We start from the raw sequence: 19265 nt of genomic DNA, 5'->3' as shown, positions 1-19265 counted from the left end.
AGTTAAGTTCCCTATTAAGTTACATAGCTGATTGGGTCTTGTCTGATCCGCAATCAATCTGGCTGGACATCGAGGCTTCTCAAGTAAAATGCCCACTTATTAACCTTTCATTTTCAGACAAGAGGAAAATCATTATGGATCACTGTAAAAACCCTATAATACTAAACACAATTAAAGCTTCGAATACATGTGACAAAATGAGGGCAACTCACATAAAACACCCCCGCTATGCGCCGATAGTGGGAGCATGTGGATTTCAACCGGGGTTTACAGATGCCACTTTTAAACTCTGGAGATCCAGGGGTATCTCATGTCTAGGGGACCTATTTAAAGAAGGGGTCCTGTTGTCTTTTGAACAGCTGCGTCAGAAATTTGGATTACCTAATGGAGGCCTCAAGATTATATACAGAAGAAGACTACATTATTAGATAGTCTTTATAAATCAGATAGAGAATGTAGAGTGCTATGGCCAATGGGGGTATCTTCCATCAGTACTATTTATCATTTACTGCATGATGAAGTATCGGGAGATATGGACAATCTGTTTAAAACATGGGATCAGGATTTGGGACTAGAAATCTCTATAGAAACGTGGAATGAGATTTGGGAAAATGCCAGAAGAATCACCATCTGCAACAGAACTCAGGCTACCCAGCTGAAGATACTTCATAGGGCCCATATAGCACCGGATCGATTGGCAAAATTTAAGGCAGGAGCATCTCCAATGTGTCCCAAATGTAAAATAGAGGTGGGCACTCTTGTACATTGCCTATGGACCTGTCATAAGATCCGTAGATACTGGACTAAAGTAGCAAGTACCCTGACAGAAATTTTAGGAACGGAAATTAAAGTGGACCCTGTATCTCTCCTTTTGGGCTTTCCGAACTTACCCTCCCTGGATATGCACGGGAAGAGATTATTTTCTATTCTCTCTTTCTGTGCAAGGAAAAATATTTTGGTAAACTGGGTGGCTGAGGGCCCCCTGGACTTTCAAATTGGCAATGATTAATTATGGAATGTATTTCCCTTGACTCCCTTACAAATATGCTACACCGAAAGACCAAATTATTCCATAAAATATGGCAGCCCTTCTTGAATTATATAAATACAGATATTTCGGCCATCCTAACAAGGGCTTTTATTTAATTGAGATTACGAACCTGGCTGGTCTGGGGCCCACTGGGAGAGGAATCCCGCACGAATACGGGTTTTGTTACATTTGATGTTAACACATTCCGAGCATATATCTCACTATCCAATTTCTGTGTTATCCGTTGTTTTTTTTTTCTTTCTCTTATTTGAATAATGTAAGAGACTTAATTATACACTCTGGTTAGTTGTAGGTTAGATTAATAATTAGTTGAGTTTTGTTTTTCTTTCTCGGTATTTTTCTTTTGTTAAATTTTGGTTATCATTTATTTAAGATTTAATTGTATATCAATGTTTGCACTTGAGAGTTTTGTCTATTTTTGTAAATTTGTAAAAATGTTAAATTATGAATAAAAATATCTATTAAAAAAAACTGTTGAAGTGCAATAAGCCTGTGTCCACATCCGCTAGAAGATGCTGTGTAATCCAGATCCTCTATCACAGTATAACATTGTTTCTTTTCATTAAAGTTTTAAAGTTTTACTACATCCAGATTGAGCTTTCCAACCTACAACGCATAATTTTTGTGTTTATTTCAGGATGTTGCGGCTGTACAGGACATTGGTTAGGCCACTATTGGTTTAGTGCGTGCAACTTTGGTCTCCCTCTATAGGAAGGATCTTGTGAAATTTGAAAGGGCTCAGAAAAGATTTACCAGGATGTTGCTAGGGTTGGAGGGTTTAAGCTATAGGGAGGGCTGAATTGACTGGAACTATTTTCTCTGGAGCGTTGAAGGCTGAGGGGTGACCTTATAGAGGTTTATAAAATCATGAGGGGCATGGTAGGGTAAATAGGCAAAGTTTTTTCGCCCCCAGGGTGAGGGAGTCCAAAACTAGAGGGCATAGTTTCAAGGTGAGAAGGGAAAGATTTGAAAGAAACCTAAGAGGCAGCTTTTTCATGAAGAGGGTGATGTCAAAGGAAGTGGTGGAGGCTGGTGCATTTACAATATTTAAAGGGTATCTGGATAGGTGTATGAATAGGAAGCGTTTACAGGGATGTGAGCCAAATACTGGCAAATGGGACTAGATTTATTTGGGAGGTCTGGTTAGCATGGACAAGTTAGCCCAAAAGGTCTGTTTCCGTGCTGTGTATCTCTATGACTCCATGAAGATTCACATCGATGCTGGAGAAACTGAGCCTCCATTCTGGTGATTTTCATGAACTACCTTGTAACTTAATTCTCCAACGGCAGCTTTCCTCAGTTTGTGCATTTATTCTTAACCATCTGCCTAAGCCTTCAAACGTTCACAGCTTTTCACCTGTAACTTGAACTCTGCAGCTGAATTTTGTAGGTTTATTTGCAATCTCAATAATTTTAAATTTGAACTGGGCAGTGTGTATGGTAAGGGAGTCCAAAACTAGCAGGCATCAGCTTAGGGGGAAAGGGGAAAGATTTAAAAGAGACCTGAGGGGCAACTTTTTCACACAGAGGATGGTGTGTGCATGGAATGAGGGGCCAAAGGGTGTGCAGTAAGCTGGTTCAATTACAATATTTAAAAGGCTTCTAATGGGCACATGAATAGGAAAGGTTTAGAGGAATATGATCGAAATGCTGGCAAATGGGACTAGGTTAATTTCAGAAATCTGGCTGCATGGACAAGTTGGATTGAAGGGTCTGTTCCCATGCTGCAGATCTCTCTGATTCTGGTAGTAAATAAAAAGAGGCTGGACTTACTCAATCAAGGGGTTGACCTTTACACAAGATTGACTATTACTCAAGTATGTGTTGTATTTTAGATCAATGAGGCATGATTGAGTAAATGTTTTTATTAAATTATATCTATTGAGATTTTGATTACAATTGGATAAAGGCACAACTTGGGACAGAGCACAGTGGATCTCAATCCATGTTTAATCCATTCTATACATTATTTGGGAATCATTGATTGTTAACACTGGGAAATGAAATGTTCAACTCCTCAAGACTGCCATTCTTACCAAGGCGAGATGACAGTTATCTGTAGATTCAATAGCAAAAAAATTACATATGTACAATAATTGATGTACTGCTGTGATTTGGTGATGCCAAAGTTTTGCAAAATAGCATATCTTGTCATGTTTTCTGTTACCTTTGACTTGATATGGAATGTTCTGTGCCCCCCAATGGCAATTTGTTTCTTCATAACACTGAAGTTATTGAAACGACAGATAAGAAGACCAGCACTGTGAACCCGGAGATTGAAATCCACATCGTCACAAGTAAATCTGAAAGAAGGCATAAACACATGAAATTATTTCTTTTGCAGGATAAATACAAAAAAACGTTCATTAAGTATAAGTCAACTAACTTCAAGTTGCTATATTTCAGACTGTAATAAAACATCAGAGAACAAATTGAGATCCGGTGGGAGGTCTGCAATGTTCCTGTATCAAGTGTTGAATTTTCCCACATTTTGGCTAAATATCAACTTTGGAAAGGTTCTTGGAATGTTTCCCTCTGTGGCAATACCACAGAGCCCTGTTGACTATTCTCATGCCATTCTCCACTGCTCGCTTCGTGAATGATGCATTCCCCTCTGCAGCATCCAATCCTGTGGTCAGCGGTAGAAGAGCTACTCATCGCTGCTGGGACTGTTCATGTTGCAGACACCAAATTTAATTCACAGCCACACAACATTTCCGATGCTGGAGGCCTGGAAATGCTGTCTGTGCATTGCTGTTCGACACAAAAAAAATGGACCTAATAGATGGTTGCAAGGTTGGCCATACTCTTTCCCCAGGACTGCCAGAGGAGAATACAGCACCAAACACTGCCAGATTGGACTGATGTAGCCATAGTGCAGTGCCTGGCTCCCTTTCTGGGCTCCACAAGGCTAAGTGCCAACAACTCTCTCTGCTACAGCACGCACACTAAATCCGTTACTATACTCATCTTCCCCCAAGACCCATGCTCTGCCACTCCTAATATTGCATGCAGCATGTTCCCTCAATGGTGCGCATCCCACTCCTCCAAACTACTAACCCTTCCTGCCCTCTGCATTTCATATTCACTCACTCGGAACATCTCACTACCTGATCTGATGAGGAAGGGCCATCTCCCAAAATGACTTAACAGTTTCCCTGGATATACGAAACCTGCAGGACTGGTGTGGTTCAATCCCTAGATTGTAAGGACCCTGGCTGCCCAAGTGCAAGGCTCACTCATGGTCAACCTTCCTCAGACTCAGCAAAGACAACAGCCTTGACCGACTGTGGTTGCTGCCTGACTGACCATCGCATCCCTTGATTGGACTATGGACATTAAGACATGGTAATTTGGTTGAAGCATATGCAGTGTGTTTGCTGTGTAAATTGCTGGCATATTCTGCAAGTATGACATTGTTATAGCATGGTACTGTGTAACAACAAGTCTGCCCTCTCAACCATTTAACGGTGGCAAGCATGACAAGCTGCAGAAACACAACAAGCTGCCTGGCTTTCTGTCTGTGGGGAAAAACAAGGCAGAATTACTGTCTCCCTGTAAATTCTGAGTGAAGCAGTAAGGCTAAGTAGTCATGTCAAGTTAACGCAAAGTAAATGAGCACTAGAAAAGCAAGCTGAGAGGCCAGAGATGTATCTTGGACCTGTCCCTGTGTGGAAAGTGGCTTGGCAGTAGGACTGCAGTGTAAGTTATCCATGAACTCTAAAGGGCATTATTCATGTGATGAACTGTATTATAAGCAGTCCAAGATGGCCCATGGTGATGGGCAATCACAGCAATGTGGTGGTAAGTCTACTTCATTACTACCAACAACCCCAGCAAGTTAAAATCTTCCCTCCTTGCATGTTGATTAAGTGTCACAGAGCCCATTATCAGTTTTTCTAGTTGTAAATTGAGACATATTTATTCATTGTGAATGGGCAATATTCAGCATAAAGTCAAATAACTATTTCTCAAACTAAATGTCAATAACTAACCATCCTCTGAAAGTTTGTTCCAAGTTGAAAGATAACTGGACAGCCACCAAAGCTTTTAAGAAGTACACCCGATACCTTAGCAGTCAATCCATAAGTCTACTATAACCATTCAGCAAAAAGCAAGCAGCAGATACATATTCATCACCCTTTCTACTTCCAGAAGAATAAGAATTATTACAGTACCTTGTAGAGATGTCCCACAGAATCAAATTATATTGAATTAGGAATGCAAATCAATAATGTAACACAAACAAAATATGTTTTGGTCACAAGACATTCAGATTAAACATTCAGATTAATAGGACCCACAGCTACACTGAAGCCAGTTAATCTGACATGATGATATTTCTCTCAGATCATATAACAAGATAGTGAAGAATACTTATCTTCCAGATGACTGTCTCCATGATTTCCGAAATTAAAATAATCACTGAATGAAAACTGAATTGAATAACTTTCTATTTTAGTTATTGCAAAAATTACAAAAAGAACTTCATTTCAGCTTCAATTAGTTTTCACACCAATAGATGTCAGTCTTTTTTTTTAGTGACAGCAATTATTGCAGCAGCAGTTTTAAGCATAAGATGACTCATTTATAAATTCCATAACTACAATCAAGGTAGCTTAAAATGCTGATATGACTTTTCTTTTGCAATTTCTAATGAAAATGAATGCTATTCCTGACTTTGCTCATAACCCAAGTTATATTAAATTTGTGTTAATATCTCAGAACGCAACATTAATCAACTCACCTGTTCTGATTGTACTGAACATTTTGAGTCAAGTCTACATTTAGCAGCAAGAAATCATGCAGATGGCAGCGGGAGAAAGGTTCGACAAAGTGCAGGTTGGTTATTTTACTAGACCACTTCCGGACCCCACATAGGGCATAGTGTGGAATTTCAGCAGTTGCCTCAATATGCTGAAGTACATGCTTCAAAGAAACATTCCTCTCTAAGGTATTTGATTCAGCAGATGCACTGGACAGTGAAAAGGGACAAATGAAAATTCAGTCAGTTCCTCTATTCATAATGGGAAACAGGAGACAAAAAAGGTTATTGTATATATAAAAACTGTTCTGATTTGCAAGAGTAAACTGTTCTGCTGAAACCAAGACGCTCTTGATTCAAATAATCAATTGCTTGACTATAATAATGTGTTAAAGTTGTCAGAATCTTCAACTATAATTAATTAGAGCTGGAACTATGTAGTTGCTGCTTTTCAGATGCGACACTGAAATGATGTGTGGGTGTCAAATATCCCAAAGCATTTCTCAAACACGCGAATGGAGCTCTACTCATGTCCCTTAATACCATAAAATTACCTGAACATTTATTCGACTGCTGTTTTTGTAATCTTGCCCATGAGCAAAGTGGCTACAATGTATTATTTGACTTGAAAGCACTTAAGATTTTATTTTTTACAGTAGTGCTTTATATAAATTGAGCTAGAAATGCAGTATTGAAATGCACATTGCTTAAATTGTATTCTCAAAAAACGTTTGGCATTAAATTTTCACTAACATCTCATGTTTATCTAATTATCTGTACATAGATATATTAATATAGACTGATTAAATTGCTTTTTTAAAATAGTACTTGAAACCAGCTTTATTTGATAAAAATGAATAAGATTACAAGTTATCTTGAGTGGCTATGTAGAAACACGCAATATATTAATTACACTGCAGAGCTGGATATAATCAGAAATACCTCCATTAGTTTGACCTCGTTAGTTTGTAATTTTGTTCAGTTCTCAACTGCAGCAAGGATGACGGTTTTAACGTTTGAATGCTTTGACTACCTGGTAGCGTTCTTAGAAACGTCAGTATTAAGACAGTTCCACATCACACAGGAGTCATCAGCAATGACAATGAATGGCCACACATCCTGGGGTTTCGATCCAAGCTCTTCCTGGCGATTACGTTCCAGTTCCAAATTATGATAGGACAGCTCTTTGATCAAAAAATGAGCTGCACCTAAAACACAAAGAACCATATAGCTAATTGGATGAATGAATCTGATTATACTGTACAGGTCATTCTGCTGTAACACTTATTTCATTAATGCAAATTCGCTATAACACAATTAACATTGGGGACACTGTTTCTAAAGTGTAAACTTTTAAAGTGTGTATTGGTTATAACATAGTTTAAATGGTGCTGTTTTTACGTGATTTTCTTATAACACTGAATTGCATTAAACTGGAACTACCATGTTCTAGCAGAACTGACTATGTTTCAGAATACCAGGTTAAGAAAAAACATTATACAGATTTGTATGGAACTCTAATTTGCTGCTCTTCATAATCTCTTGAACAGACATACAAGGGACCTTCAACATTGCCAGGCTGTGCTAACTTGGCTAACCATTTCCTGAAGAAGGGCTTATGCCCGAAACGTCGAATCTCCTGTTCCTTGGACGCTGCCTGACCTGCTGCGCTTTTCCAGCAACACATTTTCAGCTCTGATCTCCAGCATCTTCAGACCTCACTTTCTCCCCTAACCAATTCATTTCCCAACACAAATTAACTAACCAGATCAGGTGAGGTTAATTGAGCCAGTTGGTATTTTAATAACAAACCAACCGATTTGATAATCATGTTTTAGATACTAAATTTATTGAATTTACCATCTCTGAGATATTAATCCCTTTGGAATAGGATGTGAGAGGCATAGAATTCTGCAGTACATAACTCACCTTCTGCCTCCCCAAAGCTTGTCCATGATCTACAAGTCATGAGTGCAGTGGAATACCCTTTAGCTGTTTAGATAGTACAGCTCCAACAACACTCAAAAAGCTCAAAACCATCCAGGACAGAGAAGCTCACTTGATTTGCTCCACTTCAACCACTTTCAACATTCACTCCCTTTACCATTGATGCATTGTGGTAGCAGTGTGTACCATCTACAAGATGCACTGCAGTAACTTAACAATAGTCCTTTGACAGCACTTTCCAAACTCATAACCTCTGCCATCCAGAAGGTCAAGAACAACAGATCAATGGGGTCACCATCACTTCTAAGTTCCATTCCAAGCTGCACTCCATCCTGACATTGAAATACATTAACAATCCTTCACTTTGGCAGGGTCAGAATCCTAGAACTACTTTCCATGCAGCACTGCAGATATGCCTACACTTCAAAGACTGCAGAAGTTCAAGAAGGTGCATCACCACCACCTTCTCAAGGACTTTTGAGAATGGGCAATGAATGTTGACAAGTGATGTGAAATACCACTATCCCATGAATGATGTTTAAAAAAAACATGATAGGCACTAGGCCATTTTATCCATTTCTAGATTTACAAAGAACTTTCAACATATGATTGTGATTGAGTTTGTAATATAAAGCAGCTCTTTTAAAGTGCTGTATATTTCTGTAAAATAATAAGCTGAGTTAAAATATTTCAATCAGGATGCTGCATCAGTTGTAGGACCCCAACCCATCTGCTCATTTACCAATGGGCAGAGAGGGTGCCATACATATTGAGCTTTAAGTGGCTGAAACAGCAGTTGTTAAAGAAAACACTGGTCAGGAGAGTAGGAGCCCGAAATTATTTATTTTTACAATGATAAAAACTTTTCTGGTAATAGAACAGCTCCAAATCCCATTGTCAGACACTCGTTAAGTACCACTGACACTTCCACTGTAACGTTGTCATAGTGTCCTTGAAGTGTGACTTAGTTCCTAGGAGGAATCAACATATTCACATTCAAATGAGAATCCTATATTGTACAATTATAATAACAGCAATGAATGAAGATTATTTATTACGTAGAGCATACGTTAGTGCCATCAAAGAACAGCATATTTATTCATCTTTCACACCTTAAGCTCCAAATAGAATATTTACATATAGGATTGGATTTAATAAATCCACTGGAATTTTAAAAAGGCTCTCTCAGACATATGTTGCCAATCTAACTCACATTTGCTGTAAATTCTGCTTCCATCAAAATGTTACAATGCAGAAACAGGACGTTCATCTACACAGATCAGCATTTCACATTTTCTTTCTTCAGTCCCACGGAAACAAGATCTGAAGCTAAATTCTAGTATTTCGGGCTCTGTGCGAGTCACATTGAGGTTGTCTGAAGGGGTTTTCACTGCACGTATTTTCTCACTAAATCTTACCAAACTCACTGCTTTTATTGCACTTCCCGCTCCTGTGGCATGTATCATGTCTGATTTCTGCCCTATCAGATCATGCACCATTCCCAGAACAACTCACCATCCACAGGATATCCCGGAGTTGCTCAGCATTCCTGGCACCAGTGTATCTTTAAAGTCCCATTGTGGACCCAAACAAGCCAATCTGGAGTTGCCTTCCTTGGGGTTCCTGACCTTTGCCCTGGATATGGCAGACAGGGGCAGTTTGTTGCCCTGCTTTGAGGGTAGGTCGTACTGGATGGGGTAGTGCCAATGTAGAGCTTACTCTTCCCCCAGCACCAGGAGTGGAGACCATGACAGCTGACTATGCCAGTCTGGTCTGAGGTTGCCACCTCAGCTAAAGCAGTCTCAGCCACCTGGAGGAATGCCCAGCACTGTAGGAAGAAGGTGAATGACCTTCTCTACTCAGACAGTGTGCTACCATCTTCTTTCCAATACCTCCCACTATCGTTGCTGCTGTACCAACCTCCCATCAAGGCTCATGCTACACCACACGCACTATTTCCTGCTACATCTACCCTCACTCTCCCCAACCCCAATCAATGACCCTCATGAACTCTGTGCTACTTTCTCACTCACTCCTCCCCATTTGCAGCAACATGAAGAGCTGTGCCACCTACTTTCACCTCCATCTGTCTCATTCCTCAAGCAGTCCTCAAGAGGGAAGAGAGACTCATTTAGCTCCTAGCCCCTTGTTTGGAGAGAATCCTGACTCTGCCTTCCCTGAGCAGGATCTGGACTGGTATTGGACGCTTTCCTTGACTTGGGAATCCCTAACTGAGGTTTGCGGACAAATAGAACAAGCTTCCTTACAAGCATGCTGCACTAGCAGCACGACAAAACCATAATAATGAGCCTGGTATTTTTGACTGAGGAGGCAAGACAGTGCAAGGCAAGGACTGAGTGAGTGTAATAACAGCAAGTGGAGAGCACAGAGATGCCGCCTGGTCTGGTCCAGGAGCTGAGTGCACATCCCTGAGTGCACAGTGTCCTTGCTGCAGCATTGCAATGATAGTAGCTGGTGCAGCATTGAATTGTAACAGCATCAGGGGGTGGGTCAGAGATGTGCCAAGAACATTCTTAGAGGTTGGTAAATGTTAGATGCCATTGTCTAGTGACTTCGGTGCCCTTGGATGCAAGCCCTGAGATGTTGGTGCCAGTGTCCAATCTGGTGGTCATTCGGTGGTAGTGTCCGATCTGGAGAACATTCAGAGCTAGCGGAAAGCTGAATCTGCCAGGAACTCTCTCTGGTTCCCACGTCCAGTTCCCGGTGAAGATTTTTGTGATAGTTTGGTAAGTTTGTAAGCGGAACATCATTAAGGTGAGTTGGGCTATCACAAGGAGTTTATAAGCATTAATTGGCATCATTTGGCAAATTGCCTCTCCCGGCTAGAATCTTGTGAAAAAGCGTAAAGGATGAGCAAAATGATCTCAATGCAAAGATGTGCCTTGCAGGACTTCACATTCAACTCTGCCACACATCGCAACAGAACCCATGGAGGTCAGAACTCTATGAGATTTCTGCCCCTGGTTATAACTAACTAAAAGGTGACATTCACAGCACAGCCACTAGAGGATGATATACACAACTCATTGAATAATAGCATCAACAGCCTTGATACAACTGACAGTCAGCAATAATTGGTGATCAGTGGGCAGTGGGATAATGCTATTTAAGGGCAACTGCTACATCTTTGGAGGTTTTCAGCTATAGGAAGAAGCTGAGTAGGCTTGAGCTTTTATCTCCTGGAAAGTTGGGAGCCCAAGGGGTGACCTTACAGAGGTTTATAAAATCATGAGGGGCACAGATATAGTGAATAGCCAGGTCTTTTTCCCAGGGTCGGGGAGTCCAAAATTAGAGGGTATAGGTTTAAAAAGAGAGGGGAAAGATTTAAAGGGACCTAAGGAGCAACTTTTTCACACAGAGGGTGGTGCGCGTATGGAACACGCTGCCAGAGGAGGTGGTGGAGGTGGATGCAATTATAACATTTAATTAAGTCCTAAGAAGAAAACTTCCTAAAGAAGTCCTAATTATACAGCCATAGGTTTTTCAGGAAGGCCTCAGAACATCAAAGGAGTCAAGGCCAACTTGCATGTTGACCTGGAAGCAATTCCATGATTCTGTAAGGGTCGCCCAATGCCATTCGCCTTACAGGCAAAAGTAGAGGCAGAAATCCAAGGCTGGAAAGCGATAGAATCATCAAACCTGTCCAGTTTGTAGAATGGGCAGCACTGGTCATACTGATTGTGAAGCCTGATGGGTCAGTTCACCTTTGTGGGGATTTCAAACAAATGGTAAACTACTGTTTGCAGTTGGATAAATGCTAAATCCCTCATATAGAGGATTTACAAGCATTTACATGGTGGGAGTCTCTCTTTCACAAACATGAATCCTGCCTACTTGCAATTGTGGTCAGATGAAGATTCCCAGAATAATGTTATAGTTAATACCCATGAGGGTTTGTACCATTTGGGGCATTGTCAGCCTGTGCCATTTTCCTGTGGACAATGGTAAACATTTTACCAGGTCACCATTTACCGAGAGGATGTGCTAACATGGGGAATACCAATAAGGAGCATTTAGCGAATTTGAACATTTCTTAGGTGTTTTTTCAAGTGAAAAATATGTTTCCCAAGCACCCCAAGTGACCTACTTGGGCTACAGCGCCAACAAGACTGGCTTCCAGCCCTCAGAAAATAAACTGTGGGTAATCAAAAGTGCCCTGGCTCCAACATCTGTGGGAGCTTAGGTCTTTCCTTGGGCTGGTGAATTATTATGGAAAATTCAGTCAATAAACTGGCCTGACACCAGTGCATCAACTCCTAAAAGAGGGGTCGGCCTTTGAAATGCTTTCAGGCGAATGAAGAAACAGCTATCATCCTCGAAGGTGTTGGCAAGTGAGATCTGGTATTGAGATGTAATGCCTCCCCAGATGGCATTGGGGCAGAATGAGCTCATAGGTGGACCCAATGGAGAGGAACGCTTGGTAGTGTATGCATTCATAGCTTTGGCTATTGCAAAACGTATAGAGAAGGAAGGTTTGGCAGACATATTTGAAGTCAGGAAGTTCTACCAATACGTAAATTTGTAACATTAATGGACCACAAACTCCTACTCGGTCAACTTAAAGAGGACAAGGCAGTGCCACCCATAGCTATATTTGCAAGTTGTAACACTGGCCAGGAGGCCAAGAAGCGAACGCGCACTGAACTGCTTCCCACTGGCAGATACACCACCACCGGTACCGCCACTGGAATAGTCCACAATGGATTTAAATTTTTCTGCACACACTTCCAGTCACAGCTGGCAATATTTGACTTTCAACAAAGAAAGATCTGTTCCTGGCAAAACTGAAACAGCTGGTGGTGATGAGGGAAACCAAAGAGCCATCACAACCAGAACTAAAAACTTTTTTGGACCCAGAGAGACCAGATCACAGTAGAGACCGGTATATTATTATGGGGAGCAAGAGTGATTGTCCTGAGCAAAGGGCACTGCCAGATTCTGACTGACCTCCACTAGGATCATCCAGGGGTTTGCAAAATGAAGATGCTGGTGAGAAGTAATGTCTGGTGGCCAGGATTGGATGCAGACATAGCCATGTTGGTGGGACAGTGCCCAGAGTGCCAACAAGGACAAAAATTAATGCCAGCAGCTCCTCCATATGCATGGGAATGGCCAGGTAAATCCTGGACTCAGTTACACGTCAACTATGCAGGTCCTTTCATGGGCTTAAAGTTCTTAAATCATTGTGGGCATGTATTTAAAAGTGGTTGGTCTTACATAAAGTTCATTCATCAAACACAGATAGGAAAACCACGCATGTCTTTTGTAATATACAGACTCCTGGAAGTATTGGTCACAGATAATGGGCCATCATTTGCCAGCAGGGAATTTGAATATTTCCTAACGTTGAATGGCATTTGAAATATAAGGACAGCTCCACATCATCCATCATCCAATAGTCCGACAGAAAGAGCAGTCGAAACTTTGAAGGCAGGCTTAAAGAAACACCAACTCTTTCACGAGATACCAAACTGTCCCGGTTCCTATTTGATTATGGGACCACCCATCTACATGGGGAATGGTCAATGCAAGGTCAGGTCCAGTGATATATAAAGTTCAGGTAGGTATGACGGTCCTGAATAAAAAAGTGAACAACATGAAAGCTCTAAACTCTCAAATGGCGTGAGAGCAAAATGTGTCCGGCTCCTCAGAACAGTCAGAAATACTGGTGGAGCTGTGGGCTCTCCTCTCTGTCGAGCGCTAAGACCTCGAAATCTGAGACAGACACAGCAAATGTCGCTGCCTCAACATATTTGCTGGCTGAAGAAGAGAATTAACTTCTTTCGAGACGCTTCGAGTACAAGAGGCAAGCCGCTGTGCATTGCACGCTACCCGTATCAGAGTCAGAGGAACCTGACCTGGTGCTAAAACGTCCCAGGAGGAGCCACAAGGGAAAGAACTAACCTATGTCCTCAAACTCAGAAGAGATGGGATGTAGTGATTATAATGAGGTCAGCCAGATGGATCTAATAGAATATGAGTTCCCTGATTGGGGCTGTTAATCTAGTCCAGTCTGGGAACCCTGGCTGACAGATGGGAACAGGAGTGTCAGAAACCCTGCTATTCTGGGAGCTAATTCTGATGAGGCTGGACAAAGTGTCAAGGACTTTCAATATGTAAACAAAGGGTGATGAGATACTAGCGGAGTTACTTCAAAATGTTTTTTTAAATTTGGTAAGAAGAAGCAAAACTAACCGTTATTTTACCAGCTGTGATTTTGCAGAAATTGCTAAATTTAAGGCAAAAAGAAATTTGCTTGAATTAATGTTTCAAAACATACCAACTCCGGAGTTGTTGAAGATGCTGGGAAGGACAAGCATGATGTGGTTTGGCCAATATTTCTTATAGACTGCCATCTCATATTCCTTGATCACCAGCACATGCAAGTGGTTGGCACCATCCATAGCATGGTACAGATTGAAGAGACCGTGCTCATGACGCCCAGTTGTAGGTGTAAAGACTGGACTCTTTACACAGTCTGGATTCTGGGAAAAATCAAATGTTTTGAATTGTCAGGCTACGGTTCAATACATTAAGACTGCAATTTACCAATAAATATTATTTTAGCATTTAAGAGCATTGATCCTCTAAAATTTTTCTTTATTCTGGACATTGTGTGACTGATTAGGAAAGGAAAGATTTTTTAAACATCTGCACAAATGTAGAAAGCCCCAGGGCTAATTCTCATATCCACCCTTCTCTTATATGTGAAATTAAACAGCTGAAATCTCACCATTCACCTTGCAGAAACCTTCATAACATTTGAAGACGTATTTACATATACATGTGAGATGCTAAGGCATATAAGGCGATGGGTCAAGTGCTGGAAAATGGGATTACAATCATTAGGTGGTTATTTTTAACCAGGGCAGGCTAAATAAGTCAAAGGATCAGGGTCCTCTCTGACTCTATGATATTCCGAGGCAAATAGACATTGCCCAGGGAAGATGTCAAAATATTCTAAAACTTGAGGTCCTTCTAATTAAATTGCCGCCACATTCCTCATGTAATATCATCAGAAATTATTTTTTCTCTCCATATACTGAGTGATTCCAGACCAGAATCTGACCATCCATGTTCATACTAATCACTGCAGCAAAAAGCATCGACAATATTGTTGACCGTTTGACAGTGAGGCTGGTGTGCATCTGCAAAGAGATGTTATTGTCCCTCTGTGGCTTTGGAGTTCAAAACCTTCCAATGGATCAATCAACTCAAAACCGAACCAGGATCGAGGTCAGGTAGCGTCAAATGAGCACAAATAAAAACACATCACTTCAGATTTGGCAGCCAGCTTATTTCTCACAAAAACTGTGAGATAAACGGTAAAGTCACCATAGTCCTATCGGAGTACAGGGCTGTTCTGTCATTAGGAAGGGACAACTGTGATAACTTAACTGAACAGTCACCACACCTCAGATGAGGTGAGAGGTTGAGAAGGAGACACCTTCATGGTAATCTTTAGCTGGTGCAAGAATTGAACCCACTTTGTTGGCATTGTCTATGTCACAAACTAGCCATCCTAGTTAACCGACCCCAGTGTGAAACAAAAACAACAAACACTGGAGTAGTTTGATCTGCGGCAGGGAAGGCCTTATCTATTTTTGCCAATACGTAATAGCCTGCTTAAAATCAGTGTCAATCTGTTTTCCATTTACACGTAGGAGGACATATAAGGGAAAAAAAAAGGTAAGTATTTCTCAGAGTTGGTGAAGTAGCACCAAATGACCTCTGGTTTTGACATGCAAGATCAGCAGCAGCACCCAGACATTTCCAACTGAAGGAGACATTTTTCATGGAAATACTTTTTAACAACATAGATCATATGGGTTTCAGGGAGAGTTTGCCAATTGGAAACAAAATTGGTTCTATGGTAGGAGGGTGATGCTGGAGGGTTGTTTTTCCAACTGGAAGCCTGTGACCAATACAATTCCACAGACATTGGCACTGGGTCAACTTCTGGGCAAGTGGGGCTATTTTAGTTTGGGATTATGGTTGGCCTGGTCTGGTGGCACCGAAGGGTTTGTTTCCATGAAGTATGACTCTTTGATCATTTCCCCCATGTGTCACAATGCTGGTCTGGTACAACGTTACTTTGCCCTTGAGTTTTTTTCCCAGAGAGGGGATAATTGGCCAGGCTCCATCATGTCTGAAGTTTGAATGGTTCACTGGGGCCTTGTTATTTACCCTCACAGATAGCGCTTCAGGCCAAAGGTTTGAAAGGTCTTTTGAAACGTGGTATAGTCAAGGGGTGTGGCCAGCTCTCTAGCTGTGTGGTTCAATTCAGTTCGAGAGGGAGTTGCGTAAGATTCACAGGGGAAACTGGAAACATACTCTCTGTCCTTCCGTCCTTATGATGCTGAACTATGAGTTGCTTGTGCCATTGTTTCCTGTTTGTGCTAAGGTATATGTGTATTGGGACTGTTGCAAGTATTTTCAGAACAACATCATTAAGTCGGGTTTGGATAGGATAAGGTATCTGGGATTCTGTTTTCTGTTCTTTTGTGTTTCATTCCGTAATTTTGTGAATAAATTTGGTTTGTTTAAAACCTGGTAGTTGACCCAGCTAATTTACTCCGGGAATATCCACTATATACCCAGCTAAATCAAATAGTAAAGTTACAGTCTGGGCTACCTGCTTAAAAATGTTTTGAGGGGTCTGGCCTAGCCCATAACACCTGTAAATGTCATTTAAAAAAAACCCCTCAGATCGGTAGAGTTCCTATCTTGTTTGCAATAAGAGCCAATTTATGTTTACTCCTTCCTTTAAAACAATTACAAGTAATAGTCACTTCAACTGAGCTTTTGTATAACTGGTACAAAAGAAACTCCCATCAGCCATTAGCAGTGTCTTCCCATTCTGTTCTTTGCTGCTCATGCCTTCTGAACAAACCACTTCACAGGCTTTGGATACTTGGTACACATGGAAAACTAGAGACAAAACTAAAAATGTGATAGAAAATGTTCAAACTGCCACAGAACTAACTACATGCACGTATCATACAGGCTGTTAGCTCTTGTCCCAACAGGACAAAACTATAGAGTGATGGTGTTCTCATTTTAAAAAGGCTATTTTGTCTCTTTTTTTCAAGAGATGTCGTAAAGGCAGAGGTGCTGAAATGGCTCAGAAAAAGCCTAGTTCAACAATGGTAAGAGAGTGGCCAGTTCTCTCCCAGTTCGGGTTTCTTCTAGTTTGGTTTAGTTGTAGCAGAGAAGCTGCTGGTAGCAGGCACAGAAGCTGCAACAGTGCAAAAAGGTTCCTTGCTTCAGCAGATGATCCCTGGCTGACTTCTCTCTCTGAAACCTCTTCTGCCTGTAAGAACCAGTGTTTGAATTTACCTTTTGCCAAGGGGGTGTGTTGATGGGATGTTGTGGGAATTGGAACAGCTCCTTAGTTAAGTTGCTATATTGAATTGGCTGAGCTTTCAAGTAGTGTATGGTAAACTCAGTTTTCTTTTGTTCGGGTTTCAACTGTGGTGTTTAAATAAATTGTTTTGCTCAAAGTTGAGTGGTTTGAGCAGCTGCATCAGACCTGGAACACCCACTTCACACCTGCTTTTAAAATATGAAAAAATTAGGGTCTCGGTTGCCCCCTTAAAATATTTTAAGCGGGTCTGGCCTGGCCCATAACAATAGTGTTATAATTTACAGGTATTCTGCAAAAATCACTGGGTTTAGAAGATTATGTGCCATATGTTGGCAAATGGGATGAAGTTAGTTTGGGATATGTGGTTGGCATGGATGGGTTGGGCTGAAGGTTCAATTTCCGTGCTCTGGGATTTTATGACCTCAATCTATAGGTGCTCCTCTCAGCCACTTCTACAGACATGTAAGTATAAATATTCAAGCTGCCTGCAAACATTAGGAACAGATCAGGCATTGAAAATAAAATCCAACTATCCTTCAGCTAACCCTTCATCATTAGCACAACTAATGGAAATAAAATGGTTTATTCAGTGAAGAGCCCAAGATAATTTCTCACCTTGTCAGTAAGAAGTGGTAACCGCATACTTTCCAACTGCCTTCCAGGTTGACTGAAAATAAAATTCTGTTCCTTTGATTTGGGAATAATAAAATGGAGCTGGACCTCCTCCCCCAGCATGGAGCAGGAAAAGGTGAAGGCGTGGAGTGTGGCATCATACGGCTAATGGATAAAACAAAATAGTGAAATTAATTCTTAACTTATTGTAGCAAGCAAAAGAAATAATTCTTTACTCCACTTTATACCTATCTTTTTGAAAAACTGTAAAAATAATCCAACAACATATACTATTCACACTGTCTCTTCTCAAAGTGCTGCCCCTTCACTATCTTTAAGCTCGCACTTTTGTCCAAGTCCTACCGCAGATTCAGTTTCCCCAAAGTATCAGATCATCAGGCCTGGGCACTGAAAGTTCTCCACAGACAATGCAACTTCCTGTGATTCCACTTTCCTGATGAAAAAGGAGCTCTCTCAATGAGCCAGGTCAGCCACACATTACTTGCCAGAGTTCAATGAGCAGATTATGAAAGCCATGGGAGACTCGTGTCAGATTAATTAAATCAGGGAGGTTGCATTAAATCATGAACTGCATGTACAATACACTTTAAAAGTATTTGAGGTCCCTGCTGCAAATGGACAAGTTTCCTGCTTACTTACTGTTCCACCAGCAACTTAATTAGAAACTTCCTTCATGTCTCTTAACAGCATGCTTGCCATCTTTTGTGCTCTAAAATCCAGCCCCTTCTATGTATCAGTTAGTATTGTCTGGTCAAAGTGATGTGATTTCTTACAGATACCATTAGATAAATCCTGCAACCACTGTGAATTCTATAAGATAGATCAGACTCTGAAAATGACTCGTGTTGTCCCAACTTTTAAAAGGAATATTTTAAAAGGTTTTCACTTGACCAACTTGCTTGGATAAATCTTGTGAGCAGACTCCAAACTAATATAAGTTAATTACTTTAAAAGCTTACCTGTGCTATTGTTCCTATAAATTACAAATCACAAATAAGCCTTTCTGATAATACTGTTTTGACAGAAATTGATTGATAATATCAGTCTTCCAAGTATGCATGCAGTATACCCTTCCATACTATGATAGAAATGGGACATGCTACATTAATTTATCCTTGCTTTATGTAGAGCCTCAGCTTGCTAATAACACTGGATCTCTTACTTTGCGAACAAGAAAGTTTGTAGAGCAGTGACATGTGTCTTTACTGTCTAGATTTCAAGACAACAGTACTGTAGATACCCTTGCCATACACATACCTGGCATCTGGGATTGAAACCCATGTATTCATGACACTGCTCGCAGTGATGGTAGGTGTTATAGGCAGCATACTTGGACAGCCTCATACGTGTTGTTTGGCGTCGCAGATAGATGTCGTCCTCTTTCTTATTAGCTTTATATCCTGTTAAGTTAAGGAACTTTGGTAAGCAACATGTGGAAACATGGAGGATAGGTTTTCCTAATTTGTCTGTCCATTGTGACA

General features: G+C 40.9%; 1 protein-coding gene across 1 annotated transcript in view; it reads right to left on the bottom strand.

The window, feature by feature from the left end:
• Positions 1-19265, bottom strand: part of greb1 (growth regulating estrogen receptor binding 1) — a 194519-nt gene that overhangs the window by 14125 nt on the left and 161129 nt on the right. The window contains exons 25-30 of the mRNA XM_060855164.1: positions 19042-19184; positions 17767-17928; positions 14065-14269; positions 6850-7024; positions 5799-6026; positions 3195-3354 (exon numbers count right to left, since the gene is read on the bottom strand). Of these exons, the coding sequence (XP_060711147.1) occupies positions 3195-3354; positions 5799-6026; positions 6850-7024; positions 14065-14269; positions 17767-17928; positions 19042-19184 (1073 nt within the window). The remainder of the gene's footprint in view (positions 1-3194; positions 3355-5798; positions 6027-6849; positions 7025-14064; positions 14270-17766; positions 17929-19041; positions 19185-19265) is intronic.

The sequence above is a fragment of the Hemiscyllium ocellatum genome, chromosome 3 (genome assembly GCF_020745735.1).
Source record: "Hemiscyllium ocellatum isolate sHemOce1 chromosome 3, sHemOce1.pat.X.cur, whole genome shotgun sequence".
Classification (NCBI taxonomy): Eukaryota; Metazoa; Chordata; class Chondrichthyes; order Orectolobiformes; family Hemiscylliidae; genus Hemiscyllium; species Hemiscyllium ocellatum.
Note: the sequence above shows the minus strand (reverse complement) of the source record. Positions and strands in the feature narration are given on the sequence as shown.